The following is a 23,328-nucleotide window of genomic DNA, read 5'->3' as shown; positions in this document are numbered from 1 at the left end:
CAGTGTCAGGGAACTGATTAAAAGAGATATACCCAGATAATCCTGGCATGCAACTTGCACCCACACACTGCAGGGGAAGGCAAAACACCCACGGTCACTGCCAAGCTGACTTGGGGAAAAATTCCTTTGTGACCCCTCATATTAAGGTCAGTTAGATCCTGAGCACGTGAGTCAGAACACACCAGCCAAACTCCTGAGCCAGAGATAGTTCATTGCCCCCTCAGAGCCCTGGACCCACCCATCCAATGTCCAATCTCCTGCCATGGCCATCTCTGATCCTTCAGAGGAAAGGGATCAACAACAACAAAACAACCAATGCATTGGAAGAGGTGGGAGGAGTCCCTTTCTGAGACCTGTAGACGCTTGCTGAAACCCTCAAACATGAGCATTTAGGAACATAAGACATCAACCAGAAATGATTCCCAGGGCTGCTGCGCCCTGCCCTCCATCGCAATCAACCAGTGTTCCCTGTATGTGCTTAGCCGGCCACCCAGGAGCCTTGCTGATTAGCAGAGTGTCCACCGCATTCATAACCAGCAGCATGTGTTTCTGGTGACGGTGTACAGGCACACATGCCTCAGTGCACATAGCAACATTTATTCTGCACGTGCATGGAAAAAACGACAGGGAATGGCACAGGCAATCCCATCAGGCAATCACGCTACAAAAATTTGACTAACTCCCTCAAAACTAACCGCAAAACTCCCATTGAGAGGCTGTTCCAGAGTATCTCCTCCTCTGATGGTTAGAAACTTTGTTCTAGTTTCCAGCCCGAACTTGTTCGTGGCTGGTTTATAGCCACTTGTTCTTGTGTCACCATTGTCTTTTAGCTTAAATATCTCTTCCCCCTCTCTGGTACTTACTACCATTATGTATTTAGAGAGAACAGTCATATCCAGCCTCAGCCTTAATATAATATAATTGGAGATACACATCTTCTAGAGCTGGAACACACCTTGGGAGGCCATCTAGTCCAGTCCCCTGCCCTCTTGGCAGAGCCAACCACCATCCCTGGCATCTATTTGCCCCAATCCCTCCTGAAGGATTGAGCTCACAACCTGGGGTTTAGCAGGCTGGTGCTCAAACCAGTGAGCTATGCCTGCCTCTTGTCATTTTTCTTGACTAAACAAGCCAAGCTCTTCCAGTAAGATACACCTGCCAAACCCTTGAACATCTCTGTAATTCTTCTCACTACCTTTCCTTTCTGAATTGATCTTTCCTGCACATGGTGTGTCTGTGTGATACCTGGTGCATGTTGGGGAAGTTTGTTTCATGTGCCATGCCTGTCTGCAGGCTGCATGCGGACCTCTGGGGCTCCACTTGCAACCGTGGACCCCTTCACTGTACCCCTCTCCAAGCACCTCTCGCACACTGGGTCATTGGAGGCCCTCACTTCCTACATCTCCCTTTACCTCCCGGCACTTTTTTCAGTGTCTGAATCACTCCCCCATTTTGGAAATAATACCTAAACTCCAATAGTAGTAACTAAGTGGTATCACTCACACTACCCATCATTGTTTTGCAGAAGCAATTATTTTGAACAGATTTTCTTTTTGAAAAAAGGGACTGGAAAATATGAGCCTATTTGGACTTGATTCTGAACTCCTGCTGCTATAAATTCTGGGCTAACTCCTCTGAAGACTCTGTGATGTACATCAGGGTAAGTGAAGCCAAAAGCAAGCCCTTTGTCTAAAGAGAATTTGCAACAGGCTGACAAGGTTCTTAGAAGAAATTTGTTCTTTTTCCATCCTTTTGTGGTTTTAGCTAATGGATACCACTCACACCCACCCAACTCAGTTATGCTGTTGGTTTAAGATTGGGGAGAACATAAACCCAACTCAGCAAAATGAACTTTGAATAGGAAATACAAGATTACTTCCTGAAGTAGTCTTAATGTTTGTAACAGACTTTTCCTCTGTTCACTTCCAAGTTGAAGGGGAAATGTATTGTAAAACATGAAACATACTGTAACCCTTTCCTAAATGTTTCAGAGGGCAAAAGATTTAGTACCTTGTTTGCATTTATATCATACCTTCCCTCCATAGATACCCTGGTTCAGGAAACCCAGAGTAAACTTTCTGCATAGGGATAATCCCATTGACTTCTCATGTGCTTAAGTGCGTACATAAATGTTAGCAGGATCGGGGCCAGACAGTGCAAAAAATCCCATTCTCTCTCTCTCTTTCTCACACACACACACACACACACACACACACACAGACTCACTGAGGCATGGTGACTTGCTCAAAATCATTGATTGACCACCACAGCTTGGTATAGTATCCACTTTGCTACACACAGTGCTGCATGGACCTCATTCTGCCGACTTTACTCATGGTGAGTGGCACCTAATTCCTCAGGTAATCCCACTGAAATGAGCTGATCACTTGCCAAGACAGGTACCACTCAGTAGGACAAGGATGGCAGAATACAGTCCTCTGTGAACAACCTATTATCAGGAAAACATTAATACTGTTTTTCCTGCCTTTTTTTTTTTTTTTTTTGCTGTTCTTAATATTTTCTTCCTATAAAATGTCCGGAGACTGAATTTATCTCTTAGCTAATGCAATAAAGGGTTAAATAGGCCAGCACCTCTTCTGGTATGAATTCATGAACTGTAATGTAGGTCAGTGACCTTTAGTTGTACCAGCTGAGGATCTGGTCCAGCCTGTTGACAGCAGCCTTTAAGCAGAGGTAGGTGCAATTAGAAGAGTGGCTATAAAATGGCACTAGGGGCAGGAGGCAGGATCTCAAGTGTTGCAGTGGACAGAGATTAATAACAGATCAGATTAGCTCAAAGTTAGTCTTCAGGCTGCACAGGTGCTCAGGGAAGGTTAATGCGACATGGCTGAGGGCTGCAGGCCAGGGAGATGCTATTGAAAAAAGGCAGGAAACTCCATGTAGAGTGACTGTTTAGCAAGCAGAAAGAGGAGATGTCTTGGAGCAAAGAGGGAGTCTACAGGGTGGAGGTAATGTCCCAGATGCTTTTGATTCCTAGTTATGTACAGAAAGTTAATGTTGCCTTTGTGTGAGGGGGAATGTGAGGCATAGGTCACTATTGTGTCCCACTGGAATTTCTGGAGATACAGATAGTGCACAGGTGTTTTGCTGGCCCTCTAACCAAAGGATCATAGGAACGAGCCATTAAGAGGAGTTTGCTTGGTTTGTTGTAGGTGTACTTTGAACAGGCAGAAGGAGATGGTGTGTTGGGGGGTGAGGCTTGGGATGTTTTGCTTTCCAGCGCTCCCCCTGTCCCCTCCCTTCATCACTCAGTTATCCTCTCCAGAGCATCTCGGTCATGTTTGCTCCACTTCCAAGCCAACCCGAAAGAGCAGTCCTGGAAATGCAACCAGCTCTGTACAGCTCAAACTGTGTTCTTCGTGCTGCATTCATCTTCACCAGCAGCTAAGATTAGAGAAGCAAAATGTAGCAGACAATTTGTGGCGGACTGGGCAGGTGTGAGAATGCACGCATGCCTCAAGCAGAAGTTTCAACTCCGGTACTCCATCAGGATGTGAGGAGTAATGGAGTGGATGGGAGTTTCTTCTGTCCACCCATTGCAGCATAGACCCTGCGGTAGGTAAATCTAAAGTACAACCGTTTGAGTCGTGCTACTAGCCCAACTCAGACTGAATGGTTTAGGTGGACCTGTCCACATAGTGTAGACCTGTCCTCGGAGTATGACCTGCATGATGGCAGGTTCATTATGAGCAGCCCAGGTTGGGAGTTACAAGAGCAAAGCATTGTGAAGCCCCTAGGGTTGCAGGGCAAGCAGTGACACAACCCCCACCTGTGAGCTGAAACGTGAAAGGGCTGAACTGGTTTTGCTGAAATTTACATTTAGCCTGAAGCCTGTGCGGTCATTCCAGAGGGCAGCTAATGGCCTAGTTGTGCAAGGCACCGCACACAACGGAAAAGCAATGCTTGCCCCTGAATTGCTGTCAGTCTAAGACCTGCCAATAGGTGGGTGCGACCTGAGCTGAACTTGAACACTTGAGCTGAGAAGGCTCCACTGCAATGGTGTAAAACCAAAGGAACCCAGGGGGTTTGGGCAGAATGACAGCGAGCAGTGACAGGGCCCTCCTTGCTCTTCTCAAGAGGTCTGAAAGCATGTGGGGTCATGAAAGTGATGCCGCATCCCCAGACTTGACTTGCAATAGCATGGGAACATAATCTGAAGAGTCAGCATCAAATCCTGCAAGAAAGTCCATGCCATGCCCCTCGAACCTGCATTGCCCTCCCATGTGCTGCGAATGTCCAGGAGCTTCCCTAACAGCAAAGGATTTTCTGCTGAGCATCCATGCCCTGACATGGGCTTACTTTGGAGCACCTATTTGCCCCTCTTTACTGAAGAGGTCTAATTTATTTCCCTCCTTGTTCCTCTTTTCTTTTCCCTTGCCCTGCAGTGGTCCCATTGCATCACTTCTGTCATCTGCCTGGAGGCTTCTTTCAGCTTCAAGCATTCTTGACTTCAGCACCCTTGCTCTGAGAAATGCTCCCCAGAGCAGCTGCCAGCAAGGCGCTGGAGCAGGAATGCTGCTTCTGGGCAAAGACTGGCTCTTACATGTTCACTTGCTTGGCTCTGCAGCCCTGTGTGTATCCTGGGAGTGTGAAGTGTGTAAAGAGAGACTCCTGGAGGCAAGTTTTACTCAGGATGCTAGACCCCAATTATTTTTTCTGTGCCAAAGGAATCCATACTGATGACAACAGATCTGCTTTCAGTCATGCTCTGTCTCGTGCCTCGGAAGCACGCCTGAGAACCAACACAGGGAGGTTCACACTGTGGCAGGGTGGGGCCAGGAGAGGAGAGGCCGGAGTAGAAACAGAGCAGAGACAGAGCTGGCAAAGGGGGAGCAGCTGAGGAGTAGGCTGCCCTAAACCAATTAGGGCCAGCTGATCCCGCCCAGGGCTGCCTTTATAAGCCCTTCTCCACGCAGGGTAAGAGAACGGTGGTTAAGGAGAGTTTGGGAGGTGAGTGAGGAGTAGGAAGGAGACTTAGAGGGACACCAGAGACCACAAAAGAGGAGAGGAGCCTCAGCAACCTGGGGCGGGGGGCTGGACTGCCCCAGTCCAGGGGGGTTCTGGAGCCTCACTAGAGACTCTGAGGAACTGGTAGGTCAGAGGAGCCAAACAAAGGAGAGGACTTGCTGCCATGGCTACCACTAAAGGAAGGAGGTACCAAGGGGAATTGTCTGGGGGAAGTGGACCAGAGAGAGGAGCTGCAGGGGCAAGGGCGAAGGGAGTCAGCCCTCACTGATAGCGGTCATCCAGGGTCCCTGGGCTGGAACCTGGAATGAGTGGGTGGGGACTAGGTTCCCCCCCAGACTACCCTGTGCCCCAGCAAGGGTAACAGGGTTCATATGATGGGGCCAGTGGACTAAACAGAGGACCTGGGGCCCAGGAACAAGACTGACTCTGCCACAATACCCTTTTAGGCCTTCTTTTTAAGAGCTGTCCATGGCATCTCGGTGAGCCAACACTACTTCTTTGTGTGGGTCTCCTTCAGCCAGCCTTCTCCTCATGGCATGGCAGGCCATGTCCACAATGCAGTCAGAGGCGCACTTGTCAGTTTTCAACAACATTGTGTCCATGTGCAGGCAGCTACTGATACAGCCCGGCATGACAGTCACACATCTCCTCATGTGTCCATACCTGAGGCAACCACTAAACAAACTAGCTGTGCCAGGCCTGCCAGCTCTCAAAGATAGATTTTGTTTTCTACCATCTCTTAAAAGCAGGTGTGTGAATTTTCGGTGCCCTTCTCCCATTCTCTTCAGTGAGAAATTCTCCAGCTGAGGCAGGAGACACTGAAGGAATAGGGGCATATGGGGTGGGTGTGAGAATGTGTGCTAGGTCTTTAAATCCATAGCAGCAAGGCAAGCCAGAGAGGCCAAAGATTCTAGGCTGAAGATCTGCAGTGAGTGATATGAATGTAACTTCAGGGGTAAGGCTATTTTCCACCTTCTAACGAAGCTGCTTGATCAGAACAGTAGTATCTCGATTTACACGAGGATTCCATTCCCATGCACCCTGGTGCAACCCAAATTTTGCACAAGTCGGGTTGGATTTTTTTCCCCAGTGGAGTGCACGTTGTGCAGCCAGGGAAACAGCAGGAGCACCTGAAGTTCCTTTTGAAAGGTAAATCCTGGGGTTGGCGGGGTAGTTGGGGAGGGTTAAGCCTGGGGTGGGTTGGGGCTGCAGGGGCGTGAGATGTGGGGGTGGAGATGAGCCAGAGCTGGGCTGTGGAAGGTTGAGCTGGAGCCGTGTGAGAGGGATGAGCCAGAGCTGGGCCATGGGGCAGGATGAGCTGGAGCTGCATGTGGGGGGTTGAGCCAGAGCCATCGGGGAGGTGGGGTGAACCGGAGCCAGAGCCATGCACAGGGATTGAGCCGGAGCTGCATGGGTGGGGGTTGAACTGGAGCTGGGGTGGGAGGTTGAGCCAGGCCAAGGGGGTTGAGCCAGGGAGGGGGGAGGGGGTTTTGAGTTAAGCAGGATGTGAGTTAAGCGCAACTAGAAATCACGCATTTTGGGGGTTTACTGTATTAGAAGAAAGTGACCCTGTGAGTCTCATTCAGATGAGAGTTGGCAGCAGAAATGGAAACTAGTGTTAAGGGGCAGTAAAAGAAGACTGGAACTGCAGGGAGGGCAGAGAGAGAGACTGGGAGCAGGACAAATTAGACACAGCATGGGAGTGGGATGCCTGAGGACGGAAGGGTGTGGAAATGAGGGCGGGTGGATGAGGGTTGGGGTTAGCATGTAGATGCAAGGGAATAAGGATTATAGAGTAGTGGGCGGGTGTGTGGGCAGCAGCCGAGCATACCAGAATGCTGCTTGCTCTTCTGCCCATTTCCCTATCAGGTAGCGAGGGGAAGGTACACAGATCGTGTGGATTACTCCCCTGCCCTAGCCCCTCACCAGCCACGAGTGAGAGGCAGGCACACACCATGTACTGCCTGATAGTCAGGGGAATGGGAAGAAGAGCTGCCCCCCTCTGCCCTCCTGAAATGGCATCCTTGGTGGGAGGATGGAAAGAAATGAGATTATGGAGGCAGAGAGATGGATTTAGCAGATGACTGCCGGAAGAAAGAATGCGAGAATAGCCAAAAAAGGCCAGTGGGGGCAGGAACAGAGCCAGGGGAAGAAGAGGAATGGAAAGGGGGAAGTGGACAGGAGAATGGGAAGGGACTTGGCTGGAGTGAGGCAGAATGACAGCTTCCCCCATTGCCGTGGGTTAGGGCAGAGAACGTGGCATGTCTCTGGGTGCGCTCATGGTAGAACTCCATTGTTTGCCATTGAAGAATCAGAGACGTAGTGGGGTTGGAATAGCTGCCTTTCTAAAGGCTCCAAAATCAGAAGGCTGGGTAAAAAACCAAGGTGATTTAAAAACAGACAAAACCTAAATGTGATTTTAAGCCATTCTTATGATGATTGAGATCTGGCTCATAATACTGGGGTACTAGGGGTGAGCAATCCTGCAGGGGCATGGAAGTCGATGTATTTCTGGGTGCAAGGGAAACGAAAGGTTGGGAATGAACAGGTACAGCGCCTGGTGTGAGGGACAAGTGGGGAATGGGTGGAGGGAAGAGAAGAGCGAACAGCTTGAAGCACAGGAAATGAGAGAAGCAGTATCCTGATTATTCGCCCTGAAAATCTAAGTGCTCTAACAGCCGGAGAAACTTGGCTGCAGCAGGTGGCATGAAATTACCTGGACTGGAATTAGGCCGGCCTATTGAAGCCAGCATACCTACCCTTGTTACAAGGATCTCAAATGACCCCCACTGACAGACTTGAGTTACATGTCTCTTCAGACAGATGGCACCTCATGCCAACACCACAGTGCCCCAGTGTCATGCTGGGGAAACTGATACAGTGCTGACCTGGAGAACAGCGCCATCTGCTTGCATCAACTGTCTTTTCCTATTCAGGCAGAACCTTATCCAGCATGAGCCTGTTTCATTTGTGAACTCCGACACTACTCTCTTGATTTGGACTTCTTCTCATTTCATACCATCTGCCCTTGACTTGGTTTCCTTCCTGTGAAGGCTTGTCTCGCTGTAACATCACGATGGTACCAAGGACCTCCGTATTTCCACCCAAAATGCTTTGAAGAGTCTGCATGTCCTCTGGGCACTTGGAACAAGTTATTTAAAGGGGAGAGAATCCCATAGACACTGTGCAGTTGTTAAAATGTTTGACCTTTTTCTAAGTCCTCATTATTATGCCTGCTGTCTTCATTCCCCCATTGTTTTTAGGTCTGTTTAATTAAAAATGGGGAATGTTGTTAAAATAATTGTCTATAAGTATCAGAGAGGTAGCTGTGTTAGTCTGTATCTTCGAGAACAAGAAGTCCTGTGGCACGTTATAGACTAACAGATATTTTGGAGCATAAGCTTTTGTGGACAAAAACCCGCTTCATCATCATCTTCTCTGATGATGAAGCAGGTCTTTGCCCACAAAAGCTTATGCTCCAAAACATCTGTTAGTCTATATGTCTATAAGAAATTAGTATAGATAACATTACTGGAAAGCACTTGGTCATGCCACCAGCTTTAATCCTATCTCTCTTGATGTAAATAGTATGTATTAAATACAAACGCCATTCAAATTCAGTAGTCAGTCACATGCTGGCCTTAATTTAATATGGACTGATCTGAATAATGAGGAGTCTAATTATATCAGCATAGGTAGTACACAGAATTGCCTAATGAATCCAAAACACTAACAGATGTTTTTGTAATTGCATTTGTTCTTTGTATTTTATTTTAAAGCTACACCATCTGGTTAGAATGAATAGATTGAAAAGACCCTTTAATTTGATATTAATGTTTTAAAGAAAGTTAAAAATTTTTAAGCTGCAACTTACTTTGCAGCTCTTTATGCTACTTACACACTCCTTTTGCATTTCTTTCTGTTTCAGTAGTGAATATGTCTTTCATATATGTTGAGTTTTGTTTCTAGTCAGTCTTTCATTATGGTTTTTCTCCAATACTATAACACGCCATCTGGGACTATTTAAATCTAAGCCAAGTTTGGTGCAATTAACTCTCATATTTATTTCCTAAAAATACTCCTTCTCATCTCACTCCTCCCCACCCCAAGCCTAATCTCTTGATACATCTTTTGCAAGAGATGAACTGTGATTTGACCCACTTAAATCCGGTGTCAAGCCAAATATATAAAAGCAACGAGGGGTCCTGTGGCACCTTGCAGACTAACAGAAATGTGTGAGCATAAGCTTTTGTAGGCAAAGACCCATTTTGTCAGATGCAGGTAGTGGAAATGTGCAGAGGAAGGTATAAATAGGCCAGAGCAAGGCTGGAGATAACGAGGTTAACTCAGTCAGGGAGGGTGAGGCCTACTACCAGCAGTTGATCTGGAGGTGTGAACACCGAGAGGAGAAACTGCTTTTGTATTTAGCTAGCCATTCACAGTCTTTGTTTAATCCTGCGCTGAGGGTGTCAAATTCACAGATGAAATGCAGCTCAGCAGTTTCTCTTTGGAGTCTGGTTTTAAAATTTTTTTGCTGCAGGATAGCTACTTTTAAATCTGTTACTGTGTGTCCTGGGAGATTGAAGTGCTCTCCTACAGGCTTTTGTACATTACCATTTCTGATATCCAACTTGTGTGCGTTTATTCTTTTCTGTAGGGACTGTCTAGTTTGTCCAATGTATATAGCAGAGGGGCATTGCTGGCACACGTTACATTGGTTGATGTGCAGCTGAATGAACCTGTGATGGTGTGACTGACCTGATTAGGTCCTGTGATGGTGTTGCTGGTGTAGATATGTGGGCAGAGCTGGCTCCAAGGTTTGTTGCATAGGTAGGTTCCTGAGTTAGAGTTGCTGTGGTGTGGTGTATAGTTGCTGGTGAGAATTTGCTTCAGGTTGGCAGGTTGTCTGTGGGCAAGGACTGGCCTGACTCCCAAGGCCTGTGAAAGTTGGGGATCATTGTCCAGGATGGGTTGTAAATCACTGATGATCCGCTGGAAGGGTTATATTGCCAAATATATGGCAGTGAAGATTTGCTGTGTTTACATTACAATACAAGATGTCTATATATTCAGCAATTTTTCCCATTCCATTATTTTGGTGTGTCTACATTTGTTTTGCCTCTAAAGGCCTTAAAACTGATGTAAATTAGGCAAGAGTGACTTCACAGAGAGAACTCAGGCTCTGTGCGTGAAGGTGGGGGATGAGGAAGGGAAGTGGAAGGGTAATGTGGGACACTGAGGACTTGTCTTCACTTACCAGTAGATTGATGCTCCGGAGCATCAATCTCCCAGGGTTTGATTTAACAGGTCTAGTATGGACATGCTAAATTAGCTGCTGATGGCACCGCAGTTGACCCCAGTATACCACTAGGTTGCAAGGAGTAAGGGAAGTCGACAAGAACATTTTCTTCCATTAACCTCTGCAGAAAATTGATCAAAAGTAGGTTATTCTCATAGCTGGAGTTGCATATCTTAAGTTGACTTTCTCCAGTAGTGTAGACGTGGCCCTAGGATAGTGACGTTCTTGACTTTTCACTTAGAACAATTATTAGAGCTCAGAAGTCTGTTATACTAGAGACAGTGTGAGACTTTCTGGTTATGTGAGTTGATGTGTAGTATCATCCCCATGCTTTATTTCACAACCTCAATACCATGACAATAACAAGGTCCATCACAATAAAATTTTCAAAAGATTTACAAAACTACCATTACAAATCTGAAGCACTGTTACAAAGGAGGCAGGACACATCTGGTATGGTTACAGTACTATTGTTATGCTGGCATGTGCTGATGCTTTCAAAATCTGACCTTGTACTGGAATACACCTGCTCACATAATGGAGCATGGTAGAAGACAAATGGAAAAGCAACTTCTGTGGTGGGGGGGATAAACCCTTTGTCTTATAAAGATGAAAAATAAGCCCCTGGAGTTTACTGCAGCAAACCCACAGTGCAGTAATGACAAGCAGTTGAGAAGTGGATGTAACCATCATTATCCTGTAACAAAGCAATAGATAACTGTAATGTTTTCAGTGTTTTAACTGCAAACGTATTCTAGACTATTGCCACAAGCACTACTGGGTTGTCCTAGCATATGTGTGTATTTACTACAGAAACCACTGGGGAAATGTCAGTTAAGGAAAGTTCACCTCTAACTTATGGCCCTTTCACAAAGAATGGGAGATATGTACCTCTCTTTTGACACAATGGACCAAATTCATCCATGGTGTAATTACACAGACCTCAGTCCACATATCCTCAAGGATGCATTTTTGCCTAGCATCTTCAAAGTCAACCTCTGACATGTGAAAATGTTATCTGTCCTTCTGAGGCTCTCAGCAAAAATAGCTGAGCTGATGGTGCATTATGGGGTATTGAAATGTAAATATTTCTGCCAGGTTGATGCAATTGTACAGCAGGGCGCATTGCCCAAAGAGCTTTGAAACAAAGCTAGGCACAGCTAAGATTGATATTGTCAGGGCAGAGGAGAAGATTCACTCACCAGAATGCAGAGATGAGACGTTTCAAGCTGCTAAACAATACAAAATTAAGGTTAGCGTGGGGTGGTGTTGGTCCTTATTTTGTAAAACCCTGGGCTCAGTACATTTGCCCACTGGCTTCCTGGAGCAAACCAAATAATTTCATTTTCTTAAGCAGGCAGCCAGCACAGCACAAACCTGTGATACTACTTTAAAGGCCAAAAACTTCAAAACCTCTTGGCCAAGTGCAGCTTCCTTTCCTGTCACTGCTCACAAAATATGCTACTTAACCTTAAAATCTGGAATGGGGTGAATACTCCATTTCTCAATCCATGACCTCTAAAGTTCCACACAACTCAATGCCACTGTCTGGATTGTCATTTGCCAGGTGCATGTATACTAGGGAATAAGACCTTCCTAGTCTCCCCGCCCCTGGTGTGGCTGCATTAGTGCTTCACGTATTGCAGGGAGCTCCTGCTGTACAGGATGAGAGGGAAACTGTGGCCAGTATTCCCTCCCCCAAGCAGGTGAGTGGAACTTGGGCTCCAATTCTCTCCTCTGTCCCACATGCTGACCAGCCAAACAGACCCCTTGTTGGGAGTAGGGAAGCAAACTGCCCCTTTTCTTTTCTAGACTGCTGTTTGCTGTGCCTCTCCCCACTCTCTGCAGGTGTAAGGGAAGGAAATGTGAAGCTGAGACTCTTCCAGAAGTACCTGGGACTAATGGCTTCAGTTGGCCTTGGTAACATGATCTGACTTAAAAGTAAGCCCAATACTTTAGGTGCACCACTCAACTCAGCATGTACTGTGGAGCCACTACTAGCACTTTTGTAATGTTCTGGACTCAGAAAATGGGGCCTCTCAAGTGAACAACCCTCTTGTCTGCCTAGGTTATTAGTCTGAAGAGATGATGCTACAGTGTCATGCATTTGCTCCTGGTTTTGTATGGCACCAGAATGTAAAACAGAGGTCAGGGTCCCCCAGATGTGTCAGAGCACTTTAGTTATTTTGAACATGAATATAGGCCACTTGTGAATTTGGTCTCCCTCCCCCACAACCTGCATGAAAGTTCCCAAGTCTGCAGGAAGCTCCATGAGAGCAAAGCTCCTTGCAGCATTAGGCCCTAAACTGTGCCAAGTAACCAAACCCACAGAGGGTTCAGGTGTTGGAGAGAAGGGGCAGTTTAGCTTTTTGAGGTGAACTATGGCCCTGTGTCTGGATTCATTATGTACATTAGTCAGAAAACTGTCAGTTCAGCCCAGCCCTTCTTCCAAACCATTAACATGTCTGATTTGCTAAATAGGTCCTCAAGGGCAAAAAAAAAAAAAAAAAAAAAAAAGGCTCATTCCTGCAACTCTCCTCCCTTTGAAGTATGTACTGAACAAGCAAGAGAGGAGGGTAGTCACGTAATGCTGCAACGGTGAACCCCTCTTGGGACAAAGACGGCAACTTTGCTGCCTGTTTACAGCCATTTAAACAGGACCATCAGTTGCTGCTATTGAAATATGAAGCGTGGCAATCACTTTTTATACCATGTCCAAAGGATAATACTGTTGTGCAGGGGAACGGGCCTGCCAACTGTGGCCTTACAACAGTGAGGGAGGTGCTATACAATGGAGTACAATTAAGAAAATGGTGGCATAGTTTGAGCAGTTCTGCAGCTTTACTGCTCTGGGAGGGCTGCTGTGAAGGCCATGACCAGGAGTGAGGCCAAAGTGAGCGAGCCAAGGGGAAAAATTACAGAACGCAGACATTAGAGTAAAAAGCAGCCTATCATAAAAGCAAGAAATGTCAAATGATCTGCTCAGAACGTTTAAGGGACACTAGGGCTGAACTGTTAGAAGGGAGCTCTTAAAAGATGTTCCATCCATAATTTAATTTGGAAGCGGCACAAAACCATGCATTACGGGAGTGAGGAAAGAATCTCAAAGAACTTTTTCTTCAGATAAACATTTCTGAACCCACTGAGGTTTGTATATTTTTTTTTTTTTTAAAATTAACATCTCAATATTCTAGATTTTTTTTAGGCAGAAACCAAAACAGAAGAAAGATGGATTCTGTTTTTGCAAGCTGTGGTGAAGTCCAGTTCTGTACAACTGGCTGCACACAACAGATTTCAGGTCAAAGAGACTGACTGACTTCAAAATATGAGATCCTGGAGGTCTTCATCAGTCAGTTCGTTGACTTCCATAATCTTTTCCAAGTGTTCCATGTATTTGACAGGGTCCTGCAAGAAGTGTGGCACTCTCATGGTCTCAATCACGGCAAATTCCTTCAAGCGATCCACATCCTCATAAGAGACCTAGAAGAAAGGACAGGGGATTAATTCAAATGTGTACACATTTTGTGTGTTTACATGGCTAAAGCGCACAATTCCCCTCTCAAAGGTGACAAAAGGATTCTCAGGCACAGGTGCTTTAAAGCAACTTGTCTTAATCCTTCTCTTTAGGTGATTGTAGAGTCTGGCTCTCTGCATTGTCCAGGAAGGTGGCATTAGAACATGATCCCAGGGACTTACCACATCTTTTCAAAGGAGGCCCAAGTCTGCTTCCATGGAAGTCAGTGAACAGATTCTCAGGGCATGTCTACACCATAGAATTAAGTCAACGTACAACAGGTTGCCCTACAGCCTCCACAGTAATCAAATTGACCACTTGTATTCACACTGTGCTCCTACTGTCGATTGTGCACGCCCTCACCAGGAGCATTTGCCCCAATTAAACTGGGGCACTTAGGGGCATTGACAGCAGGAGCCCAGACAGCTCAGAGGTGACAGCTGTTAAAGGTAGCAGCAGATGTTGTAAGTCATACAGTGTCTACACGGACACTGCATTGACCTAACTACTCCTCTAGTGGAGGTGGAGGTATTAGGTCAGCCTACAGGGTGAGTTAAATCAGTGGGAGGAACACTGCAGTGAAGATGCTCTCACACTCTATTTAGTCTGTAGTGTAGACCAAGTTTTAGAGCATGACTTTGCTATTGACTGGATCAACAGGCGCAGCAATGGATTCAACAGGGGTCACTTATCTTGTCCAGGATAGACATGATCAATTGACTGCTGCCTACTCTCCCATCGACCCCGGGATTCCACCTCCAGTGAGGAGTGCAAGGGGAGTTGACAGGAGTTGCATCTCCTGGCAATGCGTCACTGGGAAGACTGCAGTGAAGCAATCTAAGTATGGCAACTTTGGCTACAACAGTCACAGAGCTGAGGTTGCATAACCTGGATCCATCTCCTACAGTCATGTAGAGCAGCCCTCTGTGCGTTCAAGGAGAGCAGGATTTGTAGTCATTAAAGCTGAATGAACATGTCTGGAAAAAAAAATGATTTCCCTCTCCTCCACCAGGACGGCATTTCTTCTTCTTTTTTGGTAATCCTGCTGTACATCCCAGCCAGCAGACATCCAATTTTGTACACTGCGGCTGATTTCTCCTTGAAAACCTTATGTGCCCAGGAGCTTTCCTGACACAGATGCCCAGTGCAGTAGAGGCACAGACGCTCTTACTTGGGTGCGATCATGTGAACAAGAGCTGAAAGAATGAGCTTGTGCACAGGATGGATCAGGGCTGTTTCAGGCCCCTTGGGTGAGGGAGTAGGGATGGGAAACCTGCCCTTCCGCATGTTCACAGCAAGGCGAGGGGCAGATCTGACAGAAGACATGAAGAGGGAAGGGGAGAAGGCTACTAGGGCCAAGGTTTGGGGAGGCAGAAAGGGAAGTGAAAAGGCTCTCTGGCTGTATGGAGGCTGCAAGATGTGGGGCGTCTTGGTGTGGTTCAGACAAGTTTTAGGGAAGCAGCCAGACTCAGTGCTAATGGGACCCAAGCTTTAGTTTCACCCTCATAATTCATTTGTGCTTACGCAGAGCAAAATAAAAATGCGTCATTCTAATGTCAAGGTTGCCACCTCTGAGTTACAAAATACTGGGGCACACAGGATGGCTTGAGGTCCATAAAACTGGGCAGTGGGCAATGTGCACTTACACACTACATAGTTTTTTTAAAGCCAGTTGAGATGCTCCCATAATTACAATTCTTCAGGAGCTGGGGCTCTAAGAAAAACCCCAACTATCCCAAGCCTCAAGATACAATTGTGTGAGTTAGTGGCACTGCACCTAGATTATGCATGAAGGAAGGGTGGAGGGGTGCTGGCTCCTGTGTTAGTTACAAAAGCCACCCATTTGGGGCAGGTCACAATTGGACTGCAGGCCTAAAGCATGGATGTTTCTATTAGCTGGCATGCCATATTTCCCTGAGTCTGTCTTACGTCAGATCCTCTTCCCTAGACAGCTCTTAGGAACAAGGCTGTAATCCTGCTGTTATTGAATGGGGACGGGGAACTCTCTCCTAACCACGATCTTGCCCAACACAACTACTTTCTTCTCTTAGCTAAGCAAGAATGTGCAGACACTAAATAAAAAACAAAACCCTGCCTTTACAGAATTACAACAGCCTTTGAAATGAAAATGTTTCTGCAACAAGGGATTTCAGCTAGAGCTTGTTTGTCTCATTTATTAAATGAGGAGCCACTAGACGATATACACTTTGTTTTTATAGACTGTGGTAGAGAGGCCGGAGAGCTTTGCAGTACTGCATATATTTCTTCCACCCCCACGATTAGCTATGGCAATGGACCATGTTGAGAACTTCTGGTATTGGCAATTACCTGGCCTCCAGGAGAGTATTAATGAGTCAACAAAGCTTGTGTTGCATTAATGGGGACTGAGACTGGAGCAATGCCTCTGTCATGCAATGGCCTCCACTGGAAAGCACTCAAAGCAGGGGAACTCTAGGAGGCCACTTGTCAACATCCTGCCTTCAAATTTCAATGTCCTTTCTTCACTGGACAATGAAGTCTTGACTTTTTGTTTCTTATAAAAGGCAAGATTCCTATCTGACCTGAATCTACACAGGTGCCCAGTAGCTGTGATCAAACTACTATATTCGGTACATAAGCTGCATTTCCCCCAGCCACTGCCATCACTAAAAATGACATTTGGCAACGTTTTAAGAGGGGAAAACATATGACTCACCCCATAGCTCACCGTAGCGTGCAAGCAAACCTATCGTCTTAGAATCACAGAACACTAGAACTGGCTGGGACCTCGTGAGGTCATCAAGTCCAGTCCCCTGCCCACGAGGCAGGACCAACCACCACCTAGATCATCCTTATTAGATATTTGGGGGAGAAGTTCTTTCTTCTTTTAAGCTGTAAAAAAAATCTAAGACTGAGGCATGTAAGAGCAGTGGCTATACTCAGAAAGTCGAATTCTACTGTCAGATATGAACATAAAGTTCCCGCTGGAATTTAACATATGGTAAAGAAGTGTTACGAGGAGACCAACTTAAACCAAAGAGAAGAGGATGATACAAAACAAAGTTCAGCTGTGACAAATGGCAGGCCCTCCTCACAGAATTTGCAAGCATTAAGGCTGATCTTGCTGGGCACAACACTCACACAAGCACATTCTGGAAAGGTGGCACCAGAATACGTTCCCCAAAGGAAACAGGAACACACGGACCCATCTTATGGACAAAGTCGGGATAACAGCATGATATTTTGTCGGAACCAACATCTACAAGGTAACAAGTGGCTCCTGGAGACATCAGTGAGTGGCTCCCTAATACATTGGGAGTAATGTGCAACTTTTTTGCACCTTTGTATAAAGCTGTATTTCAGACAGAGTCTGGCCCTGTGGACAGTGGAAAGTACTGCTACTGGCTGAGTTAGTCCATTGCAAGAGGCATATACGTGTTAGTGTATCTGTAATCATTGAGCCATGGCACTGGGACCATACTTCATTGACAATGAACCACTATGAACCAAGTCTGTGATTTCACTGGGCACTTCAACTGCAGCCTGCTGTAGAGGCTTTTTGGACAGAGTCCTACATCATGCAGAAAGAACACATGCATGCAGCCAAACGTCTGACAGAAAACCACATTCAGAGATGTTAAGTGACCTGCCAAGTAGGGAGCACATCACAGGATTCCCGATCTGTGTTCTGCTTCAACTGTCAGATCACATTTCCTACTCTCATCTGAATGTCAACTCCCACAGGGGGTCTTTGCACCTGCCTTGGCCCCCTTTTCCATGTTATGACTGGTGGCTTCTTCCTCTTAAGTGGCTTCTTCCCCTCAGGCGCAGTTAAGACTGCAACTGGGCTAACACAATCCCACGGACAGCACACTCCTGTTTGCAAACACATGACCTGTGACTGTTACAGATGCCTATTTTAAAAATGATTTCAAGAGGTGAGAGAGATTATTTCTCTTTTTATGTCTTTTGTACACTTTATTGATTTGGCAGCACTTTGTGTGAAGTCTGCCCATTGCCCACTTGTTGAGGCACATGCTAACAAAAAACACAGAGACATGCGAAAGCAGGTAGAAAGTGGTAGGAACCTGGCAGGAAGCTTTAGGTCCTGAAAGCATGTCTGACTCACTTTTGGGAATTCCCTATATTTCAGCTTGGTGATGTCTCTTCACTATAATGTACAATGAGATCTGATTTTACAGACATTAGAGATTCAAGGTCAAGATGAGACAAAGGACACTGCACATTTTAAGACCTATGGAAAGATATTCTGTAATGTTCATGCAACTTACCAGCTATTTAGGAAAGTGCTTATTTAATGATCCTGCTCCTGCATTCCACTCACCTTTCCAAGAGCCATCAGCAAGTGGAAATCAATAGATTCCCTGTGTCGCAGGATTTGGAGGATGCCATCCAAGTATACCTGATCCTTACTGAAGCAACCTAAAGGAATCAGTCACAGCATTATTTTCAGGCTTTTTCAAAGTAATGCATTTCACAAAAATACTATGCACAACATAATTGTATTTCCTGCCATTTAGATACCTTTAACTTTAAAAAAAAACAAACTACCAGATACTCACTGGCTAGAGGATTAAGCCTACTTGAAAGACACCGAGGCTATACCTACACTACCATGGGGATCAGTGCACTAAGATCGATCTGCCAGTGATTGATTTAGAGGGTCTAGTGAAGACCTGCCAAATCAACTGAAGATTGCTGTCTGGTTGATCCTTTTACTCTACCCTGCATGAGTACAGGAAGTCAACAGGAGAGTTTCTCCCATTGATTCCCTATGGTGTACAACTCGTGCTAACTCAACCTAATGTACCTTACATCAGCTTTCTGCAGTAGTGTAGATGTAGCCTAAGCAAAGGTATGGGCCTTTAAGGCAGACTGGCTCTACTGGGACTCTTACTATATAAGGGCTACGTCTACACGAGCCCCAAACTTCGAAATGGTCACACAAATGGCCACTTCGAAGTTTACTAATGAAGCGCTAAAATGCATATTCAGTGCTTAATTAGCATGCGGGCGGCCGCGGCACTTCGAAATTGACGCACCTTGCCGCCGCGCAGCTCGTCCAGACGGGGCTCCTTTTCGAAAGGACCCCGCCTACTTCGAAGTCCCCTTATTCCCATCAGCTCATGGGAATAAGGGGACTTCGAAGTAGGTGGGGTCCTTTCGAAAAGGAGCCTCGTCTACATGAGACGCGCGGCTGCAAGCCGCGTCAATTTCGAAGTGCCGTGACCGCCCGCATGCTAATGAAGCACTGAATATGCATTTCAGCGCTTCATTAGTAAACTTTGAAATGGCAATTTGTGTGGCCATTTCGAAGTTTGGGGCTCATGTAGACACGGCCAAGATAGTATAAGATCAGGTTTAAGACCCTGAATCATTGAAATCTGCTGCACTTTGAGAACAAGCCCAGGGCATAAAAAACAAGGGAGCTCAAATACCTAAATATCTTGACAGAGTCTCCCTTAACATTCATTAAAATTCCTTTACTGAATCAGTGTAAAAGTCCTGAAAAGGAACACCGTTTTTCACCCTGATCATTGTTTTAAATGAAGGACCCTTGCCACTTCATGGAACCCACTGCAGGAGGTTCATTGTTCCACAACCTTTTGCACACATGCTAGAACCTGCCAACAGACCTTTGTAGAATGGAGCTGGATTGTGCTCAAGCTGCACTGGAAACCAACCTGGCTGGGAAGTATCAGTCCACCCCCTCTTGGCTCGTACACAGTAATCCCACCTAGTGTTGGGGTCCTTGACAAATCTCCCCACGTCCTGGAAGAGTTGACTGAAGGACATTTGGCTAGCTTGATAGACCGTGTAGTAGAGAAGGGCAGCTCTCCACAGGAAGGGGTCTTTTCGGAACAGGACACTGTGGATACTCGCCAGGCCTTCCTCAGTAGGGTTGATTGGCTTTAACCCTAGCTTTTTACGTCCATTCCAATTGCACCAAGGCTGACTGTTGTTGTTAATACCTCGAAAATAATGAGTTCCTGGAAGGAAAGAAGAGAGCTTAGAACTGTAACAACCAGTGCCTCAAATAATAGTCTAACTAGCTACCAGAGAAGAGAGCTAAGTAAAGAACCAATGTAAGGATTCTTACCTATTGGAACAATGAGGGACTGGGAAAGAGAAATTCTCCACTGTTACCAAGCCCAAAGTTAACTGGTGGTAATTAAATGAAAGGAATAGTATTCCTCTAAGCTCCAACAGTGCAGGCGTCCACAGGGTGATTTCAGTGGCGATTTTAAAAAAGACCTATAGGATTTAGGAGTATACATCTTACTGAGCATCATTGAGACTTGTGCTCCTAAATCCCTGCAGGGAGGATTTTCAAAAGTGCATAAAACACTAAAATTTCTGTGGTGTAGACAATGCCTTCTTGTGGGTGAGGAGACCAGAGGAAGGAAGATTCCATCTGCACTAGTATTTTTCTCCCTTTGAGGCTACATTGCAGAGGATCACTGCAGCTGTAGAAGAGGGCTGTTGCCCTCTAACAAGAGGGTAGCTATAACATTGGTGCAGGACATTCACCGACTCAAAAACCTAAAAGAGTAACTTGGTTAAAGTCCTGGAATTGTGAAGCTCATTGCCTCTTGCATTACTTTGTGCTACTCTGAATGGCACATATCACTCCCAACTCAACCAAAAGCTCATTCTACAAGAAAATGGCAACATTGATAGCTTTCCTCAAAGGCGTTTCCCTCAAAGACATTTGCTGGGCAGCAACATGGTCATCCCATTATACCTTCGCAAATCATTTCACAATTCAACACTCATTGAGTTCGCATGCACCACTAGCATTGGCAGTACTGTCATCTACTCCAAAGGTGTAAAAGGTGGTGGATGCTCCATCCCTAGAGGTTTTTACGTCCCGGCTTGACAAGGTCCTGGCTGGGATGACATAGTGGGGGTTGATCCTGCTTGAAGCAGGGGGCTGGACTAGATGACCTCCTGAGGTCCCTTCCAGCCCTGTGATTCTCTGATTCTATGATTTCATCTGGCCTTGATCTGCTACAGTGGGGCCAGACTCTTGCAAAACCTAGAAACCTATTGTCCCAGGCTAAATGTTTGTAATGCACATACCTATTCTGTGTTATGGAGGGTTTTTTTTATCACGTTCATCACTGCCGTAGTGACTTCAAAAGTGACTACTACCCATCTGTTCTGTGCTCAAAACCAGGGAGGACTTGCATGGGTTTGGGGTTCACTGGCATCATTTCTTACATCTACATCTCTCAAGATACTAGTTGGAAGAGTTAGCTCTACTGTATGCTGCAGTTACAAACAGTATGTTTTCATGCTTTACTGCAGATCCAGTATAAGCTCTTTGTGGCAGGAGTCCGATCTCCCTTTGGGTCTGTACAATGCCCAGAGCATCATCAGTGTTATTCATAACAATAAATAGGAATGTACATATTCTCTCCTAGATGAAGAATTTTTAGCATGGATCCATACCTATTTCATGCCGCAGCATCCCTTCTAGCCAGTGTTCACGTGCAGTGGAAACATTGATAGTGAGAGTTGGCCGGCCATTTACAACTGTCATTGAGGCACGAGAGAGCAGGTCCTCAGTGAGATGAACTACAATCTAAAGAGAAATGAAGGCTTGAGGTGTAAAAGACTTATTTCCCTTTCCTGCTTTTGCCTCTTCTATTCCCTCTCCCGGCATTCTACCTGGACTTGGCATGGTTCTTCCCAACAAGAGGCAAATTCCCCATGTGCTAAATTTTTGGGTCCCTAGAAAGGGTCTATTCTTTAGTGTGCTTGTGTAATCCTCTCTGACCTCAGTGGGATGCTGCAGGAGCATAAAGATTCAGACCTGCAAACAGACTGCAGGTTTGGAATGTAACTTTCCTACAGAGGGGGAAAAGTGAAACAGACTGAACAAAAAATGCTTTCAAATGCACAACTTAAACCCACTGAGAAAAGAGGAAATAATTCTTTGTTAGTAATTTATTGGAAAGGTACATATTACTAGAAGCTAGAGAAACTAAGTTAAAGAAAAAGGAAAACCCTTGAAAATAGGTACTTCAACTGACAATATATTTATAGAATTAAAATATACATTTAAACTAAGATTTTTTTTGTAAAAATCATTTAAACTCTTTAGAGGTCACCTACAGCAGTAGGAAAGATTGGTGCGCTGGTCTTGCTGCACTGTGATGCTTTACAGCCCATGTAATATTCATATCCTGTTCTGGTAGATTAAGTGTTGTGCAGTCTTTGCACAGTCTCTCTCCATAGGAGTAAATTTCATCCACTGTGTGCATATGTGTGCGTGCATGTTCATATATAAATGCATGCATCTTTGTGTCTATCTGTGTACCAGGAACGAATGTTCAGTTCATATAAATAACATTCTTTCCATTTCTGACATGCAGCTAAGACTAGACAAGTCAATGAAGTCTATCCACAAACATTAATTCAACATAAATGTACACAACACGAAGAAGAAATATAGGAAGCAGCAAAACAAAACAAAACAAAACAAAAAAAACCCTTTTCAATAAAAGATGACTGCAGATTAGAGGAGTTTGTGGTATGATGCAGCATTAGAAAAAACCAGCTTGGTTAGGGTATACGCTGTGGTGACTCAGGCCAAGTCTATGCTCCCAGGAAAAATCGATTTAAGATACACAACTCCGGCTATGTGAATTGTGTCGTTTGAGTCGATGCATCTGAAATCAATTTTTTCTACAGTCCCCACAGCAGGAGATTGATGAGAGAAACTCTCACATCGACTTCCCTTAATCCTCACCACAGTGATAATGAGGAGTACCAGGGTCAACAGTGAAGCTCTAAAGGTTCCATTTAGTGTGGTCTCATTAGGTGCTAAATCAAACCCTGGAAGATCAACTGCCGCTGCGTTGATATTCTGGTAAGTGTATACGTACCTTACGTGGGGATGTGCTACTCTACAAATAACTGAAGGAACAAGGAAGGAGAGTTATTATTGAGGGTATACCTCTAAATACTAGAATGAAATTTATAACAGGAACATGTAATTCAAGTCGTGGGAAAGGTTACTGATAAGATATATTACACTGTGGAATAATCTCCCAAGAAAAGTAGTTGGAAGCCATGTTGTTTAGATCACTGAAAAAGGAGAATGGACAAACACATTAGAAAATATAACGTAATAGCATATCTATAGTGACAAGGGATGTACTACTAGATAACTGTATGGGTCTTTCCTGTCTCTAGTTTCTGATTCTGTGGTTAAAGCAGATGCTTTTTCATTGATGTTGTGTGCATCCTACCTCGCCAAGGCAGCCTTCTTTCACCATGTATTTCCTGACATGATTCCAGATGCGACTTTTTGGCAGCAGGCTGCCTCCAGTGGCTTGCTCAAACTTTTCATAGCTTCCATATTTCTGCAAGGTCCGCTCCATAATATTGATGGCCTGTGAAAGACAAAAGGGTAGAAGACATAAGTGCAACAAAATTCTAGCTGCAGACTATCAACTTTATGACCTCTGAAGCTCTGGGGCAAATGCCTGGGTATTCTCCTTTTCTCTCTTACGGA

General features: G+C 45.4%; 1 protein-coding gene across 2 annotated transcripts in view; it reads right to left on the bottom strand.

Moving 5' to 3' along the window:
* Positions 1–11,091: 11,091 nt before the first annotated feature.
* Positions 11,092–23,328, bottom strand: part of MATCAP2 (microtubule associated tyrosine carboxypeptidase 2) — a 31,875-nt gene continuing 19,638 nt past the window's right edge. For both annotated transcript variants that reach the window (XM_074988099.1, XM_074988100.1), the window contains exons 3-7: positions 23,063–23,206; positions 21,258–21,390; positions 19,487–19,792; positions 18,127–18,224; positions 11,092–13,768 (exon numbers count right to left, since the gene is read on the bottom strand). In XM_074988099.1, coding sequence (XP_074844200.1) covers positions 13,607–13,768; positions 18,127–18,224; positions 19,487–19,792; positions 21,258–21,390; positions 23,063–23,206 — 843 coding nt within the window. In that variant the 3' untranslated portion in view covers positions 11,092–13,606. The remainder of the gene's footprint in view (positions 13,769–18,126; positions 18,225–19,486; positions 19,793–21,257; positions 21,391–23,062; positions 23,207–23,328) is intronic.

This window comes from Carettochelys insculpta, chromosome 2 (assembly GCF_033958435.1).
Source record: "Carettochelys insculpta isolate YL-2023 chromosome 2, ASM3395843v1, whole genome shotgun sequence".
Taxonomy (NCBI): domain Eukaryota; kingdom Metazoa; phylum Chordata; order Testudines; family Carettochelyidae; genus Carettochelys; species Carettochelys insculpta.
The sequence above is the reverse complement of the archived record's forward strand: the minus strand, read 5'-3'. Positions and strand labels throughout refer to the sequence as shown.